We start from the raw sequence: 22,339 nt of genomic DNA on the forward strand, positions 1-22,339 counted from the left end.
AGAACAATGTTTTTTTTAATGTTCCCAGGTGGTCTTGGTTTTGTTTTGTTTTGTTTAAATTCAAGTTAGTTAACATATAGTGTAGTATTGGTTTCAGGAGTAGAATTTAGTGATTCATCATTTACATAAAAGACCCAGTGCTCATCCCAACAAGTACCTTCCTTAATGCCCATCACCCATTTAGCTTATCCGCCCCCCCCAACCCACCTCCCCTCCAGTAAGGCTCAGTTTGTTCTCTATATTTAAGAGTCTCTTATGGTTTGCTTCCCTCTCTGTTTTTATCTTATTTTTCCTTCCCTTCCCCTCCAGGTGGTCTTAGTTTTGACAAATTAACTGATTTCAGTAAAGCAGGGTGGGAGGCATTATTTAGTGTTTTCAAACACTAAATAAGTTTCAAGTTTCAAACTTGAAAATTTAGTGTTTCAAATTTCAAATTTAGTGTTTTCAAACACTAAAACTAAGTTTCAAGTTTCAAACTTTAAGTCACAGAGTATCTCACAGAACTAGTGCTGCACATTTTGCTTTGGAAAACAATGGCCTAGAGAATCCAGCTCAAACATTCTGTGATTACTGCATAAGTGGATATTTTACAAAACAGGAGCTTCAGAGAACTTCCTCCATGCTTGCAACTAAGGAATTTATTATTTCCAAAGTAGGACATTTATTTTAAGCAGTAAAACTGAAAGAAATCTGTGAGTTTTTTTTATTGTGAATAAATAGATGGAATTATCTTGTCTTTTAGACTTTGATTTGAACTTTCATATATGCTGTCTGTGTTTCATAACGTGAAATAGGTTGTTCTTAAGTGAGGTTTTGGATGGACATTAAAAGAATGTAAGAATTCCATTCTAACAAATTCGTACTATTGTGTGAGCATGACCAGAACTTTTAAGATTTAATGTGAGCAAATTTATAAATTTTTTGTTGGAATTAGACATCCAGTTAATTTGCTTGCTAAAGTTCTATTAACATTATGTATGCTGCTAATTTTAGGATAGAATGCCTTAAAAAGCAATGTCTTGCAGGTCTTGCGTCTATAAGAATGATCAAGCTGCAAAGGATAATCCAAGTAAAAGTCTTCAGGAGGAAGAACCATGTCCAAGATTTGCCCATCAGCTTGTGTATGATGAGTTACACAAGGTACCGTAACTATATCGACTTGTAAACTTTCCAAGACCTATAATCTGATAGAATCCCCAAATAAATGTTTCTGATTATTTTTAAGTGCCTTTGAATAAAAAGTTATAATATATAGCAGACATCATAGAATATATAGCAGACATTCAATATCATTTCTCCCTAAAATTCCTTAAGAGAATAACCATTTTCCATAGTCCAAAGTTCCTGGCACTTTTGTACTTTGCTTTGTAGCTGCATAGATCAGATACATTGCATGACCTGTTGTTTCTACAATATCAATATCCAACTAAAAAATCTACGGTTTTTAGCATTAGGATACCTTGTCCCATGATATAAAAAAGTATATGTAACTTCTGATTTTAGATTTTCCTATTGTGTAAGAAGTCTTTTTATCTTTATTTTTCCTATGACGTGACGTGTTTTTTCTATTGGCCTCAAAAAAACAGTCCTGCATTCTCAAGTTTTAGTGTCACTAAATGTTCAGGATGGTTTCTTTAAACTATGTCTCCCTTAAACTTTACATATAGTTTAGTGATTGGGCTCAGATTATATAATAACTTATTGACAAAGCTTGTATTCCTTTTATATAGGCCATAGGTGACTATTTAAATTCCGTATCACTTCAGACCTTTAGGTAAATGATACCATAAGAGTGAATAAAAGCCCTTTCTCTTAGAGTCTCCCAGATTAAAGGGTAAATGAATTTTGATCTGTAGGATAGAAGTAATATCGCTATTGTATAACACTGTTGAACATATATGTTTTCAAAACTTCAGGAACTGTTTTAACACTTTGTTTAAGTACAGAATATCACTAAAATTATACCAATGAAATCATTATTGCATTCCTTTTTCATTTCTTTTTTTTTGGTATTGAATAATGTAATATTTTACAAGTTATGTCACAAATTATATGTACCACTTAATATTTGGCAGTAAGCCTAAAGCAAAATTAAGATGCTAAAATTTAAAAGTTCTAGTTACTATTGACCTTCGGTGATTCAACATGTGTGTCAGAGTTTTATTAAAGATCTTGTTTGTTATTATGATCAACACTTGGTTAACTTAATAATCCCCATTATTTGTTGCCCTAAGTAAACTCTTTATCACGGATTAGCTTCTTACTATCGTTGCTTTTGTTTCATGTCTTCCATTGTCAGTATAATTGTGGTAATACAGCTCATTTTAATCTAAAATGCAGCTTAAGGAAGTAGCCACAGTACTCTAAAGTAAAATGGAAGTGAGAAACATCAAAAGAAGCCTTTGTTAGAAATGCAGTAATGTTTTAATTATTACTGTTACACTTTGCTACCAAAATGAAGAAATTTTATTATGACTTCTGTAGTTTCCGGAGTATGCATGCATCTTAAAATGTGGCTTGTTTTGTTTATTTTAGGTTCATTATTTATTTGGTGGGAATCCAGGAAAATCTTGCTCCCCAAAGATGAGATTAGATGACTTCTGGTCACTGAAGTTATGTAGGCCTTCAAAAGATTACTTACTGAGGCACTGCAAGTACCTGATAAGAAAACACAGGTATAAAAATAACTCACTGAAAACTTTGATTTAACATTATCAGCTGTTGTTGGTGTTACCTCGACTTTGGAGATAGGGCTTTGTCTTTGGAAATTTACTAATACTACAGTGTAAATACTGTGAAGATCATGACTCTTGTAAATGCCCTTTTATTTTCCTTATTTTTGCTTTCCTCTTTCAAAGGAAGATACAAAGTGAAGATACATATTGATGCTAAAATTTTCTAGATATAGAACAAGGAAATTTTGCAACTGTTAAATGGAAGAAATTTCTATGAAGGTGATGAACCTATCTTCCAGTAACTCAAGGCCTACTCAGTACAAAGTACATCGGTTCTATATTATTGCCATATGCCTAGCCTATTGATAACTTTCTTAACAGTGAATGCGATGATATAGCTGACTAAATTATCTTCCTAATCTGATGTTTCAGAATACAACTTCAAATATGATTTTGGTTTTACATCATTAACTTCGCCATTTAATTGCAAAATCATGTAATCAAACATTTTCGTATATATTTTGTGGGTCATGTTTGCTTTTGAGCCCTAGCAGGTGATGATAAGCTACTGAAAAATGTAGAAAAGCATATCTGTCCTTTTAGTTATTGATAATGTTCGATGGTAAGAAAAGTTTATAGTTTGGAAGGAGAAGTTTAGCCTTTAATGATGATAATAGTTACCATTTATTGAGCAATTTTTGTGTGCTAGATCTTGCATATTATTCCTACAGTAAGACAATTGAATAAGTACTGTTCTTATCACTATTTCATAAAAGAAGAAATGGGGTATTTTTAAATGGGTTATATAATTCATCTCTAGGGTCACTCAGCTGTAAGCGACACAGCCAGGATATGGTCCTGAGTATTTTGACTCCACCATTCATCACTTCACCACCACCATCACCACTACACATGCATACACATATGTCTGTGTATTTACACATACATGTTTATATGTCTATTATATATATTTATGTATTTTATCTTATATAGAATATAAATACATAAAAATCTCTGGTATAAATTATTAAACTGTTTTCCTTTATCATATCATGTTTACTTACTGTTCCTTTCTCTGCTTTCACAAGTTGTGCTTGAAAGGTAAATTAATAACAGAAGCTAGTTACTTCTGTTACTTTGGGCATTACTGCGAGTAATTAGTGTATTTCCTGTAGAATCTACAGGAGAAAGGGTCTGAATCCTCTTGTTGACTGGATGACAAGAGATAAATTCTGTTTTATCAATAAGATTTAAGCTTGAGGTACCTTCAACTAAGGTGTACACTGCTAAAATTTTATTCTTTAGTATTTTACTTAATGTTAGAGTTAGTTTTTCAAGGATGAGACAGAGAGGAAATTATAGTGTTCTTTTTCTACTTCAGATACAGCAACAGGTAGTTGGATATTAAATTGAGCTTTTTAAAAATTTCCTGACCAGGAGCCCATTGGAGATTAGAGGAGATTTTTAGGTACTATATGTAAAGAATTTGAATTCACTTATAAACACTTTCCTCTGGCTTTTAATTTAAAAAAGTAATGTATGGTTAATAAAAAAAAGTAAGTCCTCTCACCCTGCAAAATAATTGAATCATGCATCATCCCGTCAATTGAGAAATAACAACTTACTGTTGTGGTGTGTATCCTTTATATGTGCACACATATATTTTTGTTTAACTGAAAAATAGGGATCATAATGCTTTGAATCTGATTTCTTTCAATGAATGATATATTACAGACATCTTATTACCATGTTAATAAATACAAATACAAATTATAATTCTAATGGCTGCATAGTGTTCTATTTTATGTGTAATTTTCTTAGTTTACTTTTGTAAAATATTTAGATTATTTCCAGCTTATTTGCTATTATAAATAATACTGTAATATTATTATATACTTCCATATGTACCCCTATCCAAAAATTCTGTAGGATATTGGTAGAATTGGTGAATTATCAGTTGCCCTCCAGAAAGTTAATTTGCATTCCTTCCAGAAGTAAGTAGGATTATTCATTTTCTCACAGCCACACCATTGTGAGAATTATTATTATTTTTTTTATCTTTGACGATTGTTTTTCTCCTTTGAAAATATATCAGTGGGCACGTGAAATGACAATTTGTGGAAATCTGAAATATTATATATTATGGCATGTTTAAAGTTTTAAGTACAAACACCATTGTTAGTGACTTGTGCTGGTAAAAGGCATAAATTAAGGAATGTCAGTGGATAAAGAATAAAAGATAATAATCAGTAACAAATCATTTAAATTTTAAATATATGATGACAAACTCTAGCAAATTTTGTGAGGATGAGAATGGTTCATAAAATAGTGACTGAAGCTGAGAGGCAACAAGTTTGTGTGATGGGGCAAAGAAGCAGCCTTTGAAATTTTCTACCATGGGAAAAGAAGTATGCTAGCTCATCTCACAACTGAAACCAGAAAAGCCCTGAAAGGAGAATTTAAGAACGTTTAAAGACCCTATCCATTTATATAGAGTATTTTCTTTTTTTTTTTTTTTTTAAGATTTTATTTATTTATTTGACAGAGAGAGACACAGCCAGAGAGGGAACACTAGCAGGGGGAATGGGAGAGGGAGAAGCAGGCTTCCCTCTGAGCACAGAGCCCGATGGAGGGCTCGATCCCAGGACTGGATCATCCTGAGCCGAAGGCAGACGGTTAACGACTGAGCCGCCCAGGCGCCCCTATATAGAGTATTTTCATTTAGAGTAGTAATAGTAGCATAAAATTATGGAATACAGTATTATTCTTTTCTGATTGTGATTACTTTTTGACTTCAGTTTTAGGAGCTAATGTCTTACATTGGAAAAAGTACTAGACCTGAACCTTGGATTGATCTTTAAGCCTTGTAACTTCGTCTTTCTGGAGATCACTTTGCTCATGTATAAAATGGCCAGAACAACCACCTATGGGTCTTTATACATCAGTGAAACTTCATTTATTGAAGAAATATTTATTAAGCACCTACTGTGTGCTAGGTATTATCCTAGGCTCTGTGGATATGTCAGTGAAGAAAATAAGCAAAAATTCCTATCCCCAAGTTTCTATCTTATGAAGGAAGACTAGCAGTAAACATAATACAGAATTTATATGTTAATAAGTATTATGAAAAAGAACTAAAACAGGTTAAGAACTATTTTGTACAAGTTAGGGAGCTGGGTATGTGATTTTTAAATAAGAATATTAGGGTAGACCTCACTGCAAAGGTGAATAGTGACCTAAAGAACACAAGGGAAGAAGGGCTACCTAGGTGGCTCAGTTAGGCAACCGACTCTTGATTTCAGGACTCAGGTCATGATTTCATGGTCATGAGATCAAGCCCCACATCGGGCTCCGTGCTCAGTGCAGAGTCAGCTTGAGATTCTCCCTCTCCCTCTGGCCGCCCCCCCAACTTGCATGCGAGCTTGCCCTCTCTCTCTCTCTCTCTGAAATAAATACATAAATAAATCTTTTTAAAAAAATAAAGAATATGACAGAACGAATCATGTAGATATTTGAGAGGAAAAGTGTTCCAGATAGGTAATAGACAAGGCTCTGAGGTTAAAAATATGCCTGGATTATTTGAGGAATAAATTGAGGAGAACAGTGTGGTAGAAGTAGAATGAGTGAGGTGATTGTGGTAGGAAATGAGGTCAGAGAGATAAGAAGGGGACAGTTGGTGAAGGGTCTTTGGCTTTTACTCTGAGTGAAAGGAGAGCATTGAAAGATTTTACGTAGAGGAATAACACACTCAGATTTCTCTTTTAATAAAAACCATTCTAGGTTTTCTTCCAAAAGAACTGAGTAAAAGGTTGAGATCAAGAAAGCCCAGTAAGATTCTGGATAAACTTTGAAGATTGCACCAACAGAATTTCTTGATGGGTTGGATATGGGTATGAAAGGAGAGTAGTCAAGGCATCCTGAGAATCTTGTCTACTACTAATTTGAACTGATAGTCAAAGGCCCATTTTATTTATTTACTTATTTATTTTTATTTTTATTTATTTTTAAAGATTTGATTTTTAAGTAATCTTTACCCCCAGTGTGGGGCTCAAACTCACAACCCCTAGATCAAAGAGTCACATGTTCCACTGCCTGAGCCAGCCAGGCGCCCCTGGCCCATTTTAGATATTTGAAAAGACATAGACTTTTTTTTCTACCAACACTTAGATGAATTCAGGAGTTTGAGGGACATTGCTACATTGCAGGCAGAATAGATAGAAGTTGCTTTATATGAATTGAAATAGAGCATGAGAATTACCTTTTTAATTTAAATTTCATATTAAATTAGATACCTAGTGTTTCATTCTGTGGGACCTTACCCTATACTGCTGGGCTGGCTTGTTTATTTTCATTATTATTCTTATGGAAAACAGTTACGTATTCTATTTAGTTAAAATATAAATTTGGAAGGAGAGAAGTATACTGTATGCCAAGAAATGTGTCTTTGTTCTTAATGGTACCATGCAGTACAGTAAATAAATACCACTATTATTTTTCCCTATAACATTCAAATTTACAGACTTATCAACAATTTGGGGTAGAAAGGAGCAAAAGAAAAACTTTTTAATAGGGTTGATTCCTGTTCCTCTAGGTACAGGACACAGTTGTTGGCTGAAATAGAATTCTAGACTGCAGACGTAAGTCCAATGATGAGTTTTTGCAGGCCAAAGAAAGCTTAGAAAAAAGAGAGAAAACACACCTTCTAGGAAAATGGATCTCTTGACTGGATCTTAATAGGATGGTAGGTGTGTTGGTTAAGTTATTTCAGGAAGTAAAGGATAAAGACATTCTTAGGATATCTCACTAAAAGAGAAGTTATTATGAGAATATCCAGACAATTCAGGCATTGCCTCAACCTTTGAACAGTGAGGCCTAATGAAGAATTGTTCAGGGTCTTAGAACAATTCTACTAGCAAGGAGTCACTATAGTCGCTTTCCTTATAACTGAACCTCTGTCTTTCTGCTGCTTTTTACCTGCTTCTCCTGTTCTCCTGATTACTCCAAATTCTGCTTTCCCTCAATCTCATAGCTTCCAAAGACAGATAGACAGCTAGATAGGTACGTGTGGCTTTGGTAAATAAGTAGGTAGATAGCTAGGAAGAAAGGAAAGAAAAGAGGGATAGGAAGGGAAGGAATCTACCTACCATCTCATGTGTTCTATTTACTGACTTCTATGTTTTGTGTGTCTTTTATGTCCTTGTGTATCTCACATTCAGATTCTCTAAGAGAGTATCTTCTTAGAGAGGGCTCCCTGGGGAGAGTACCCCTATTGGGAATAATTCTGCCAGGCTACTTTATAAACTGCTGATCAAGCTTCAGAGGATTGCTTTTGTCTCAGGTGCCAAAACTGGTCTAACCCATTTTGGACAAGATGGTAGAGTAACATGACCTCTGCCTAAGGAGCTCTCTCATCTGAGGGCTTGGAGGCTAGCTGACAGGCCTGGTACTATCTGATACAACAGAGCTCTAAAATTTTGCTAGTCTTTGCCCTGCTTGAAATACAGGTACTCTATCTCTGAGATTAGCTCTAAAGACAGGAAATTATTGATGCCATCAGCCTGAACACCATTGTGAAAGGCTCATTATTTTCCTTTCCCAAGTGAAATTAAATGTCTTCTTTTCTTTCTCTCTGTACAATATTTTGAAAAGCATACCAACTTATTACAAATAAATCCATATATAATTATGCCATAACAAAAGATTTAAATAGATAAACAGTCCCAAGCAGATTTTTTTTTTTCTGTTAGAGAACTAACTCATTGTTTTCTTTTCAGCTTTGGAATCAGATGGATCTGTGTTTGATTCTACTTCTGCCATTTTTTAGCTCTTATCTTGGCCGAGTTCATTCTGAGCCTCAGTTTCTCATCTGTAAAAAATGATAAAGTTTATTGTCCTCAGAGCGGGGGTAAATGCAGTAATATACGTAAAATACTCAATACAGTGTCTAGCACATAACACGCTTGATAAGTAATTGCTACAGTTGTTTTTGTTATTGACTGAGACAGGAAATCTTATTAAAAATATTTAATCAATTTAAAATATATATTTTTTCAGGGGCGCCTGGGTGGCTCAGTCGGTTAAGCGTCTGCCTTCGGCTCAGGTCATGATCTCCATCCAGGTCCTGGGATCGAGCCCCACATCAGGCTCCCTGCTCAGCAGGGAGTCTGCTTCTCTCTCTTCCTCTGCCTCTCCCCACTGCTCCTGTTCTCTCTCTCACTCTGTATCTCTGTCTCAAATGAATAAAATAAAAAAAAAAAATTCTTTAAAATATATATTTTTTCAATCAGTGTTAATGATAGAAAAGAAACTATACTCATTTCTGTTTCTGAAGTACCCATTAGGCACCTCTGGTGGAATGTATATTACACAGATCTAACCAGGTATTTTTATTTTAGCTCTACTTGTTTTTTATGAAACATATTCAGCTCTTTTGCAGTTTTGTTATATAAAATATTTGACATGTTCACTATGTTTCGTAGTTGATTTAGTCTTAGCTTGTAGTTTTAGAGGAGGGCAGGAAGTGCTCCCTCCAGTCTCTAGCACCGTGACGCCTGTGCCCACCTGGCATTACCATTACTTCTCCGGGGCAGTGTTCGCACTTCTGGATTCCCAAACACAGGTTTTTGTTAGATACCCGCAATGACTCCTCAGACACAGAGTATTCCACTGCAGGTCTGAATGACATTTCTGATGTTTTCTCATAACTCCAGACAATTATTATTCTTGTTTACATTTTCTAGGTTTGAAGAAAAGGCCCAAATGGACCCCCTTAGTGCTCTGAAATATTTACAAAACGATCTTTATATAACTGTGGATCATTCAGACCCAGAAGAGACAAAAGAGGTAAAAACTTGCTGTTTTTTCTCTTAGATGTTTAAAGGAAAATGAGGAAAATATGATGACACTAATAATTTTTAAAGTAGCCCAGAGCAGATGAAATAAAAATTGAATAGGCTTACTTTCATGTGATGATAAAAGGTTCAGGTCACACAAAAAAGCCCTTGATCCTTTCAGAAAAGGATTCTCAGGTTTAAAGTTTTAGCTTAGACATTAGTTTTGTGTGTTGGGAAGGAAATAGAAATTTTTACTTCCGTAGTCCCATGCTTCTTTCACTTAAGGATTACATAATGGCTCAATATAAACTTTTCTCTTGATACTCCAAAATCCCGTAAGAGAAGAAAGAAAACTCTCCTCTTTTAGAAGAAGAAAGTGAAGAGAGGTTGGTAGGAGTAGAATCCCTGCTACCTTGATATTTAGTTATATGAATGTCATAGCAGAATAGTTCAACTACAGTCTACTGACTTCTTTCATCAGGAGTCCCTGACCTTGAGAAATTAGTAGCAGATAATTACTTTTCAGGGTTTTTTTTCTTACTAATACTGGAGGGAGAAGAGAAGATGTAATATTTTTAGGGCATATTTGCTTATCTACAGTGTGTGAATACACCTGCAGTGGGTTTCATAGTCTGACAGCCTGTCTTCCTACTAACCGCTGAGATTCCTTGTCACTTTTAACTTTTGCCAAGCATCCTTGTGCATAGTTCATCTAGCAACATCTGAACTGCAATCCATTTTACCTTCCACTCACAGAATTGGTACTGATGATATATAGTTCTGTCCCTACTATCTATTTCCCTGTTCTGTTGCTTTGCTTTGGCTTTGCAATAGCAACATCAAGCAGTGCTTTTTTCTTGTTCAGCAGTGACACAGGTTTCAGATTTAATGTCAAATCACTTTCAGGTACCAGGTTCGTGGTACTTTCCAGCAGTAGAGCTTGCATTTCCTTGGCACCAAAACAAAGAGATTCTCTTTCATAGTTGCCTACTGTGAAATAAGTCTGATTGCTCTTAGTCAGTTTTGGTTATAACCCTTCCCTAGGAGGAGAATCAGTTTTAGAACCACCACCCTCCCCCCTCCGAAGGGGGACAGTTAATTGTCTCTCCTTGAGTCTTCAATCAATTCATGATACTATTTGAAATGGTGAAACTGTCATAGTTTTGCCAAGTAGCAGAATATGTTTGGTTTCATCTGTTATGGCTTATAACTGAACATAGTTGTCATTTTTATTAGACCATGCATTTGAAAGTTATAAATAGATTTCCTTGTGTTTTCTCCATAGTCTATCTAAAATGGCTCTAACCCGGGAACATTCATTTTTCTCTTATTTTTTAAAACCAAACCAAAACAAAATATTGCAAAGTAAATAAATTCAGCTGTGTGAACTGCAAGTAGGCCAAAGAAAACAGACAGTTTGTTCTTAAAGCTAAGCTAATGGGAAAAACCAGGACAGGGAGGTATCTCAAGTTCAAACAGAGACATTTTAAAAATTTTGGTAGCAGGTTTCTCTTTTTCTCCTCTCCTCTGTAGTTTGAAATTATGATTTTGTATGCCACAGACTTCCATTTTTTAAAAGCTTTATGTATCGAGTTGTTTAGCCCTCATAGCAGTTAGTTAAAGTGGTGCAGTGCGTGTGTGTCGGCATCAGAATTGCTTCAGAGACTTCTTCAGAACAATACCTCACCCTAAGAGTCTCTCATCTGCCCTTATGTGACAGAAAACACTGCTGACATTGAGGATTACTGGTCTGTAAGATTATTATTTTGTTTAAAAATGTGTAAATGGATTTTGTTTTGGGAAAAGAAATCCTTTGGTGACAGTTCTAGGATATATACTTAGAGTATTTGTTAGTAAGGCATATAGATCTTCACTTTCCTTATAAGATATCATTCCACTTATCAAAAAAGACCTTACTATTGTTTACTGCTTATTTTTGTTCTCTCGGTATATTTTACAAAATTTATTATATTAAATGATTGTATCAGCAACTAGAAGTGGTTTTTAGATTTTTCTCTTTTTTGGGAGGCCGGTTATCATGATGATCATCATCATTGTGCCTATTATTGGAAAAATGATGATGGACTACCAGCTGTATGCCAAATAATGATTTTTTGCTTTCGTCCAGTCTCCAGAACGTGGAATCTAAATTGGCAATGAGCTGCTGATAAACCCTATGAAAATGATATTTTTTTTTCTAGAAAAGGCCCGAGACAAGGTTGCCTAAATTAATTCTGCCGTTTTCAGAGAAGATTCTATAATAGAGAAGGAATGAGAAAAACAAGTTTTGAGCCAGTATTACACATTTTGTATTAATTACGTTTCTGCTGAGCTTCCAAAGTACTGGTGTCATTCATTTAACAGATGTGTATTGAGTCCCTACAATATGCCAGGCATTTTTCTAGGCACAGGAAATATATTGGTGAACCAAGCAAAATACCTGCCTGGGTGGTACTTATTACTAGTGGTGAGAGATGATAAACATATTAAATAAGCAAATTATGTAGTACATTAGTAATGATAGGTATTATGGGAAAATTAAAGAGAGATAAGAAGGGTAAAGAGAGATCAGAATTAGAAGGGGTGAAAATTGGACAGTTGCAGTATTAAATAGGATGCTCTTAATAGGCCTCATTTAGAAATGATATGTACACAAAGACTTGAAGGGTGTGAGGAAGTGATGTAAGTAGATAATTTGGGCAAGATAATTCCTGGCAAAGGGAGGGTTAGAACAAAGACCCGAGGGTGGGAGCATCCTGGCTTTGTTTAGGAGAACAGCCAGGAGGCCACTGTGGCTGGAGTAGAGGTAAGAATGATGGGAGTAGTCACAGATGAGGTCAGAGATTGGGATTGGGAGACCAGATTGTGAATGACTTCCTAAGTCAGTGTTAGGACTTTGGTTATTACTCTAAATGAATAAGTAGCCAGGTCAGGGTATTACGCAGAGGAGTGATGTGATCTGCTTTATGTCTTACCTGACTTAAGATCACTAAAATCTAAGATCACTCTGATTGCTGTATTGAGAATAGACTAAAGGAGAGAGTAAGAATGGAGGCGGAGAGACCTATAAAAGAGATTGTAGAAATCTAAGCAAGGGATTATTGTAGTGCACACCAAAGTAGCAGCAGTAGAAATAGAAGTAAAGTAGATCAGATTCTCAATGTATATTAAAAGTAGAACCAACAGTGGGAATGCAATCTGGTACAGCCACTATGGAAAACAGTAGGGAAGTTCCTCAAAAAGTTAAAAATAGAACTACCACACGATCCAGCAATTGCACTACTAGGTATTTACCCAAAAAATACAAAAACACTAATTCCAAGGGATACGTGTACTTTGATGTTTATAGCAGCATTATCTACAATAGCCAAATTATGGAAATAGCCCAAGTATCCATCAATACACACACACACACACACACACACACACACACACACATACATACACACCCACCCCTGAATATTACTCAGCCATAAAAAAGAATGAAAACTTGTCATTTGCAACAACATGGATGGAGCTAGAGAGTATTACGCTAAATGAAATAAGTCAGTCAGAGAAAGACAAATACCATATGATTTCACTCATATGTGGAATTTAAGAAACAAAACAAATGAGCAAAGAGGGAAAAAAAAAAGAGGCAAACCAAGAAACAGACTTTTTTAAGTACTCTCTACACTCAGCGTGGGCCTCAAACACACAACCCCAACTCTAGAGTCGCACGCTCTACCGACTGAGCCAGCCAGGTGCCCCAACACTCTTAACTATAGAGAACAAACTGATGGTTACCAGGAGGTGGGGGGGTTGGGGTTAAATAGGTGATGGGAATGAGGGAATGCACTCGTTGTGGTGAGCACTGGGTGATGTATGGGAGTGTTAAATCACTATATTGTACACCTGAAACTAATATTACACTGTATGTTAACTAACTGGAATTTAAATAAAACTTAAAAAAAAGTAATACCAACAGAATTTTATGATCGATGGGATGTAGGGTTTGAAAGAAATGACTCCAGAGTTATTAGCCTGAGTATATGGAGCTATTATCAACTGAAATAAGAAGTGCCTGGGTAGACCCAGTTTGTGGTCATAGATGGGGGCTCCTGACTGGGATCGGGTGTATAATGTTGGATATCTCCAGTTTGAGATGCCTGTGGAACAGCCAACCTTATACGTTGAGGTGATAGTTGGATATTCATGTCTGGCTTTATTCAGATTATGTAATATCACTTGGTACCTGTTGTACGTATCAGGCCAGTGCATATCAGTTCCACTTAATCAGATTATTAAAATAATAGTTTTCACCCTGTCCTTTTGTATGTAGAACCAGTGGGTTTATCTTTCACCTTAGAAGTCAGAAAAGAGGAACAAATTAACCCTCAAATAAGTAGAAGATAGGAAATTAGTGAAATAGGAAACAATAGAAAAAAATTTAAAAAGTGAAAAGTTGGTTCTTTGAAAATGTGAATAAAATAGCAAGACTTACAAAGAAAAAAATAGTGAAAATATAAATTGTCAGCATCATTATGGACCCTATAGATACATAAAAAGGGAATAAGGAAATATTACGAACAGCTGTCAACAAATTCAGCTACTTGATGAAATGGACAAATTCCTTAGAAGACACAGCAGAACAGACACAGGAAGAATTAGAAAATCTTAAGGAACTCCGTATCAATTACAGACATAGACTGAATTTGTAATTGAAAACTTTCTAACAAAGAAAACTGTAGTTCTAAATGGCTTTCTCAGTAAAAACCCAATAAAAGTAGTACAAGCAGAGAAAATTACAGACCTCTTGTGAATGTAGATGCAAAATTCTTAATAAAATTTTAGTTACTTGAATCCAGCAATATATAAAAAGGTTAATGCACAATGACCAAGTGAGGGTTTATTCTAGGAATTTAAGGTTGGTTTAACATTTGAAAATCAGTGATACACCACCCTGACAGAATAAAGGAGGAAAACCACAGATCATCTCAGTAAGTGAAGAATAAGCATTTGACATGATTAAAAACCCATTCATGATTTAAAAAAAAAAAAAAATCTTAGCAAACTAGAAATGAAACTTCCTAAATCTCAAACAGGGCATCTATGAAAAATATAACAACTAGTGCTATACTTAATTGTAAAACTCTTTCCCTAAAGCTTATGACAAGGAAAGGATGTCTGCTGTCAGTAGACACCCTCTATTCAGCATTGTGCCAGAAGTTGTAGCTAGTGACATAAGAAAAAGAAATAAACAGCATATGGATTGGAAAGGAAAATTGTGTGTAGATCACATTATTGTGTACATGGAAAACCCCATGTAATCTACAAAACAATACTAAGATAAGTAAATTTAGCAAGATTACAGAATACAAGGTCAGTAGAAAAAAAAACAATTATTTTTATATTAGCAATGAACAATTAGAAAATGAAAATTTTAAACCTGTTTATATTAATGCCACAATAAATATGTAGTAATAAGTCTGTTGTAAGAAATAAATGGAGAGAGATACCACATTTTATGGATTGAAAGACTAAGAATTGTTAAGATGCCCATTCTCCCCAAATTGGTTTTTAATTTAATGTAGTCCCTATCAATATTATGGCAAGTTTGGATTTCTTTGTTGTTGTTGAAAAAAATAGGCAAACTGATTCTAAAATTTATATGGAAAAGCAGAGGCCCTGAACAAGTCAAAACACTCTTGAAAATAGAAAAACAAGGTTAGAGGTTTCATACCACCTGATTTCAGGATTCTGTATAAGCCACAATAATCAAGTGGTACTGTGGTACTGGCTTAGGGATAGACAAATAGATCAGTAGAACAGAACAGAGTTCAGAAGTAGACCCACATGTATGTGGTCAGTTGATTTTTTTTGGCCAGGATGCCAAGTCCAATGGGGAATTGGTAAGTCTTTTTAACAAATGATACTGATATCTCAACCCCTGTCTCACACAAAAACTAATTTAAGATGGACCTAAATATAATATCTAAAACAATAAAGCTTCAAGAAGAAAACATCTTTACAACCTTGGGATAGACAGAGATTTCTTGGACATGACAAAGGCAGTAACCATAAAAGAACCATAAAAAAAGAACCATAAAAGAAAAAATATGGGGGCACCTGGGTAGGAAGTCGGTTAGGTGTCTGACTCATGATCTGGGGGTTGTGAGATTGAGCCCTGCTTTGGGCTCTGCACTGGGCATGGAGCCTGCTTGGGATTCTCTCTCCCTATCCCTCTTCCCCTTCCCTCCTCCCCCCCACCCTGCCACGTGCAGTCTCTCTCAAATAAATAAATAAATCTTAAAAAAATCTTGATAAGTTGGGATTTCAACAGAAGTAAAATTTCATAAAAGACATTAGAAAAATAGAAAAGCAACAGACTAAATAATACTTGCAATAGATATATATGACAGAGGACTAATACCCAGAATATTTAAAAAACAAACAAACACAGATTTTAAATTCTTCCTTTTGTTCCCTTTTTCCTAACTCTTGCTTAGAATTCCTCTAGGATATTTGTCCAGTTTCTGGCCTTCAAAAGACCACTCGTCAGGGCTTACAAATATTAATGTGATTGATACCTGAAGTTTTAAAGGCTGGAAGCACAGGTATAAAATACATCCTGAGGAATCAGTGGTATCAACCACTTAGGTCTTACAGAGTGCTAAGTAGTTCCATTGAGATTCTACTCATTGGTCTACTCTCTTCCTTTAATTTACCTATTTTCCAGCATCCTCATTCAAGATAAAGATGAATAGTTCTCCCAAATTAAGTACCGTAGTTCTAAATATTCTCAATTTCAGTTAACCTGTTGTTTGTTCACAATACATACTTTAATAAATTTTAAAAATAAAATAATTCCAAGACTTGGTCCAGTATTTTGTAAAGCAGTCCAGTAGAAAAATCAGCATATTCTTTAATCTAAATGTAGTGTTCTTGCTACTATTTGGTGAATAGACTTAGGCAGCACATGTGCAGAGACATACAGTGGCTAATAACTGGTATGTTATTTTTCTCTAATATGCTTAGCCAGCTAATTTGCTTCTATTTTTCTTTTACAGTTTCAGCTCCTAGCTTCAGCTCTATTCAAATCTGGTTCAGATTTTACAGCTCTAGGTAAGTATTCCAGTGTAGTTTATCCAGCTTAGATGCCCTAGCTTTGGGGAACTGGGTTTTGGTTTCTCTTATTTATTTATTTATTTTTTTGGTTTTGGTTTCTTTTAAATGAAACATCAGGTGAGATGTTTATCTAAACAAATGGAGCAAGTTTCAAGGTAGCATGCAAAATTTCTAATAACCTGCTACAAAGTTATTTTCCATGCATCAGTCACCAGTTCATGGGTTAGTTTGCAGTTCCTTTTACACCAGTTGCTAGGTTATTAGGCAAACATGGCAGTAGAAGCATGATCAAAATAAATTAACTTGTATAGCATTGTTTCGGAATATAGGCTGTGAATTACTGGTACAGTTACTATGAGATAACTCTTCTTGGTTGAATGATTTTTTCTCTCAGTTTGTTCTTTGTGGAGTTGTGTCGGATCAACAGATTGGTGATGGGGTAGGCAGTGAAAACATTATTTTGAGCTCTGAGAAAATGCATTATCTCTTTCCTGAAAATGGGAATTTTTGTGTGCTGTTATCTTAATTGTTTAAGATAGATTCTACTTGAAACTCTGGTGTTTCTCAGACACCCCAGACAGGGGCATCAGTCTTCATTTAGAAATACTCTCATTTGGTATTAATGAATTATTAAAGTAAGCTAGACTGTAGTGAAGTGGGGAATTCGTAGAAGTGCCACAACCCAGAGCTTCATTCAGGTCAATTTTTAAGAATCTTTTGATTAGGATAAGTCATTATGACAGCTTTACTTTTTCAACAAGATTGTAGGCTTTTGAAGTATGGGAATTTCCAGCTTTCCTCTTGTCATTATAAAATACAGTCACACTGTGAATGCTTATTAATTCCATTGATGCCAGTGCTATTATTGTTTGCCTTAAAATTGAGCAGTAATACTGAAATTTTCCAGGATATGTAATACAGATACTACTCTTTATCTCTGGAATAAAATAACATTTTGGAATATCAATTTAATTTCTTCGTTGTTTGTCCTTTTGTCTCCTAAAGATGAACCATACCTCAAAGGAAAAAACAGAGCATATATAATTCTGGTGTTTTTCAATGAGATGGGAAAGAATAGGAATTTTCCTTGGGGTCTTGCCCTTTCTTGTTCCATAACCAGTAATTGAGGCTTCTCCATTGATCTAGGCAACTCTAGTTCTGAGTTCTAATTCCAGAATACATAGGATTCCACAGGGCAGGACTGAGCAGACTGCCGTAAAACATAGGTTCTCTGAAAATTAAGATAATCATTTACCACGATTCCATACACATAAATGTCTTGAGGCTAATAGAGATCTTAACCTTGTGATGGAGAACGTAGGTATAAGCATTATTTTAGAAAGTCCGTACCCTTGTGAATTTCGTCATTTGAAACAGAGATTTCGTGATACATGAATTAGGAGCCTGGCACATAGATCCTTTGAATAAACATGTGCCTTGTTATGTATGGATACCACAGCCCAGAGCCATTATTTTTATTTTATTGGTGGGCAGCACTAAAATGTCTCTGGCTGACTTATATGTAGCCTTTATTTATTTATTTATTTTTTAAAGATTTTATTTATTTATTTGACAGACAGCGAGAGAGGGAACACAAGCAGGGGGAGTGGGAGAGGGAGAAGCAGGCCTCCTGCTGAGCAGGGAACCCGATGCGGGGCTCAATCCCAGGACCCTGGGATCATGACCTGAGCCGAAGGCAGACGCTTAACAACTGAGCCACTGAGGCGCCCCATATGTAGCCTTTAGAACAAGAATTTCTTGGCAGTAACTTAAATACGTTAGGCTGGTGTCAGCAAATATTTTACCTTTAACTTAACTCCTTTCTTCGGTCTCTGCCCTATTCACTGCCAGCTAATATATTTTATCAGGAACAGTTTGTCTTACTTGGATTCCAAGCAAACCTCAGATAACACTGAGGATAATACAAACAATAGAAAAAAATACAAAAAGAAAATTCCTATGGGGTTTTATTTCCTACCTTCTCTGAAGGGAGGCAGTATCTTTAGTAGTTAAGAGTTGAGAATGTAGGAGAGCGGTTAAGAGTCAGAATCTAGGTTCAGATATCAGCTTTGCCACTTGCTAATTTCAAAAGTGACCTTGAGCAAGTCACCTTTTTTTTTTTTTAAGATTTTATTTATTTATTTGAGAGAGAGAGACACAGCAAGAGAGGGAACACAAGCAGGGGGAGTGGGAGAGGGAGAAGCAGGCTTCCTGCCGAGCAGGGAGCCTGATGCAGGGCTCGATCCCAGGACCCCGGGACCGTAACCTGAGCCGAAGGCAGACGCTTAACGACTGAGCCATCCAGGCGCCCCAAGCAAGTCACCTTTCTAATAATTAATTTCTCTATCTCTATAAGATGGAGGTAATAAGAGTACTTACCTCAAGTTGTTGAGAGAATTAAATGAAATAATTATGGAAAACACTTAGCACAATAAAACAGTACATGTTCCATTCAGGGTACTATTATTATTATCTCCCTTAAAAATATAATCTTGGAGCACCTGGGTGGCTCAGTTGGTTAAGCGTCCAACTCTTCATTTTGGCTCAGGTCATGATCTCAGGTTCATGAGATTGAACCCCACATGTGGCTCTGCACTCAGCAAGGAGTCTGCTTCTCTCCCTATCCCTCTACATCTGCCCCCCAGCCCTGCTTTACACCTCCGCTCATGCGCATGCACACACACATGCTCTCTCTCTCTGAAATCTTTTTTTTTTTAAAGAATTGAAACCAAATGGGCTATTCCATGTATATATGTATACATTTTTTTTTTTTTAATTTTATTTATTTATTTGACAGAGAGTCACAGCGAGAGAGGGAACACAAGCAGGGGGAGTGGGAGAGGGAGAAGCAGGCTTCCCGCTGAGCAGGGAGCCTGATGTGGGGCTCGATCCCAGGACCCTTGGATCATGACCTGAGCCGAAGGCAGACGCTTAACGACTGAGCCACCCGGGCACTCCTATGTATACATTTTTTAAAAAGATTTTTATTTTTAAGTAATCTCTACACTCAATGTGGGACTTGAACTGACAACCCCAAGATGGAGAGTCACAAGCTCTACTGACTGAGCCAACCAGGTGCCCCTAGATGTATACATTTTTCATGTACAGATAAACTAAGTATTTCATTTTCTAAATTCTCCAAAAATACTTGCCTCCACCAAACTTTCTGACTGACTTCCTTCAGAATTGTTTATCTTAACCTTTTACTGAAAGTATTTATTAGTGTCCTATGTAATTAAAGAATCGGGCACCTGGGTGGTGGTTACGTGTCTGCCTTTGGCTCGGGTCATGATCCTGGGTCCTGGGATCGAGCCCCGCATTGGGCTCCCTCCTCGGCGGGGAGCCTCCTTCTCCCTCTCCCTCTGCCTGCCGCTCCCCCTGCTTGTGCTCTCTCCCTCTCTCAATGTCAAATAAATAAATAAAATCTTAAAAAAAAAAGAAAAGAATTAAAAAGATGGAAACTGATTTACAGATAGCTGGCTGGCATTATCTTAGTTTTGAAAAATGACCGACATCAGAGGAAAACAACCTCTGGGGATCTTTAATTTAGAGCTTCTGGTGGCTATGGGTACTTTTAAACTTGAACTCAGACATTTTGCTAATTTTTAGAGCTATGTCTTGTTTCCAGAAAGTATGCACTGAAGCAATTTAAGCATATTTTCAGCAAGGTATGTGACAAGTAGGAAAAATCTGGTCTGTAGTACATACTGCCTTTTTTGATCTTCACACCTCTTTTTAGGACTTTTAGAGTCCAAATACGTGCAAAATATGAATTCAGACAGATGTTTAAAACATTTTATGCCTAAAGTAGTTCTTTTTGTCATTGTGTTGACATTTGTGAATGAGGAGCCTTAAGAATTTCGCAGCATTTGCTGTGCCCTTTTAGCCTTTATACTTTTGCTATATCCACCAAATTTAGATTTCAGCAAGATACTTTCTTCAGCCTCTTGTCTGTAGCCCACATGTTTACAGATACTTTTTATATAACAATAAGTTTATTATTAGCAGTAGAAAGGATCAACAAACTTGTGTCCAGGAGAAAAATGAGAATTCTTGCTATTTCTTCTTTACCAGAAGTAGGGAACATTACCTAGTCAGTATAGGATGTTAAGTTAAAAATATATTCCTAGGGGCACCTGGGTGGTGCAGTGGGTTAGGCATCCGACTCTTGGTTTCACCTCAGGTGGTGATCTCGGTGTGATTGAGCCCTGCGTGAGGCTCCTTGCTCAGCGTGGGGTCTGCTTCAGATTCTCTCTCCCTCTTCCTCTTCCCCTCCCGCTCATTCTCTCTCTCTCTCTCAAATAAATTAAATAAATCTTTTTTTTAAAGATTTTATTTATTTGACAGAGAGAGAGGGAACACAAGCAGGGGGAGTGGGAGAGGGAGAAGCAGACTCCCCGCTGAGCAGGGAGCCCGATGCGGGGCTCGATCCCAGGACCCTGGGATCACAACCTGAGCCAAAGGCAGACGCTTAACGACTGAGCCACCCAGGCGCCCCAAATTAAATAAATCTTAAAAAAAAAGAGAGAAAAAAATATATTCGTAATAGGTCACTTTTGTTTTTAGAGCAATCATTGTCTTCAGTGATGGTAGTAGTGATAAAGCGATAGCTGGTATTTATTGACACTTACTGTGGGGCCAGGTACTATTTTAAGCACTGTACATGTCTTAACTCATTTAATCTCCATAATAACCCAATGAAGTAGTTACTATTATGATCCCCTTTTATATTGGAAGAAACTGGGACACAGAGAAGCTTCGGTAACTTGCCCAGGAATAGTACTAATGAATGGCAAAACTAGGATACAAACTTTAATAGTACGGTTTCAGAGCTCACTCTCTAAACCAATTATACTACTTTTCATTGAGCTTTACCAGTGTCTGCCGCTCTTGAGTGATTAGTTCTTCATTCCATTTTATGATGAAAATGAAGTGAGGGGCGCCTGGGCGGCTCAGTCATTAAGCGTCTGCCTTCAGCTCAGGTCATGATCCCAGGGTCCTGGGATCGAACCCCGCATCGGGCTCCCTGTTCGGTGGGAAGCCTGCTTCTCCCTCTCCCACTCCCCTGCTTGTGTTCCCTCTCTCGCTGTGTCTCTCTCTGTCAAATAAATAAAATCTTTAAAAAAAAAAAAAAAAGAAAATGAAGTGAGAGACACACTGATTAGGAGTATGAGATTTAGAATCTACATTACCTTTTTTGTCCTAGCTCTGCCATTTAATTAGTCATGTTACTGTTGATGAGTTTCCTAGTCCCTACCCCTTTTCAATGTATTTAAAAAAAAAAACAAAAAACTTTGACTACAGATAAAGCTTAAGGTTCTCCTTGAACAACTTTCTTCAATCTCTGTCTCTTCTGAAGTGTAATCATTCATATCTGGCAGATTTACATACACACACAACTACATACACACACCTACAAATACAGTGATTCTCTTTATTTACAGTAGTTACATTCTGTAAAGTCATAAGGAACTGAATTAGTGAATACTAAACCATTTCTCCTATGGGACATACAGAGTTAGGTTCCTTATATAATTGATTAATTAACATTGCACGAAGCTTATCAAACACATGTATTTTTCCATAAGGCACATCATGGCCTTTTTCAACCTAGGAACACTAGATAGCACTTCAGCACTATGCTTGGGGACCATTTTAAGCAGTGAAGTCACAACAAAAAGCACAAAAATGTGAAAAATATGACACCAGTAGATTGAAAAGGAC

General features: G+C 36.3%; 1 protein-coding gene across 7 annotated transcripts in view; it reads left to right on the forward strand.

The window, feature by feature from the left end:
- The window catches only part of MKLN1 (muskelin 1), a 312,186-nt gene that overhangs the window by 284,848 nt on the left and 4,999 nt on the right, over positions 1 to 22,339 (forward strand). For all 7 annotated transcript variants that reach the window (XM_036078087.2, XM_078059570.1, XM_078059572.1 and 4 more), the window contains 4 exons: positions 1,026 to 1,140; positions 2,536 to 2,675; positions 9,416 to 9,518; positions 16,558 to 16,612. In XM_036078087.2, the coding sequence (XP_035933980.1) occupies positions 1,026 to 1,140; positions 2,536 to 2,675; positions 9,416 to 9,518; positions 16,558 to 16,612 (413 nt within the window). The remainder of the gene's footprint in view (positions 1 to 1,025; positions 1,141 to 2,535; positions 2,676 to 9,415; positions 9,519 to 16,557; positions 16,613 to 22,339) is intronic.

Source organism: Halichoerus grypus, chromosome 12 (genome assembly GCF_964656455.1).
Source record: "Halichoerus grypus chromosome 12, mHalGry1.hap1.1, whole genome shotgun sequence".
NCBI classification, from domain to species: Eukaryota; Metazoa; Chordata; class Mammalia; order Carnivora; family Phocidae; genus Halichoerus; species Halichoerus grypus.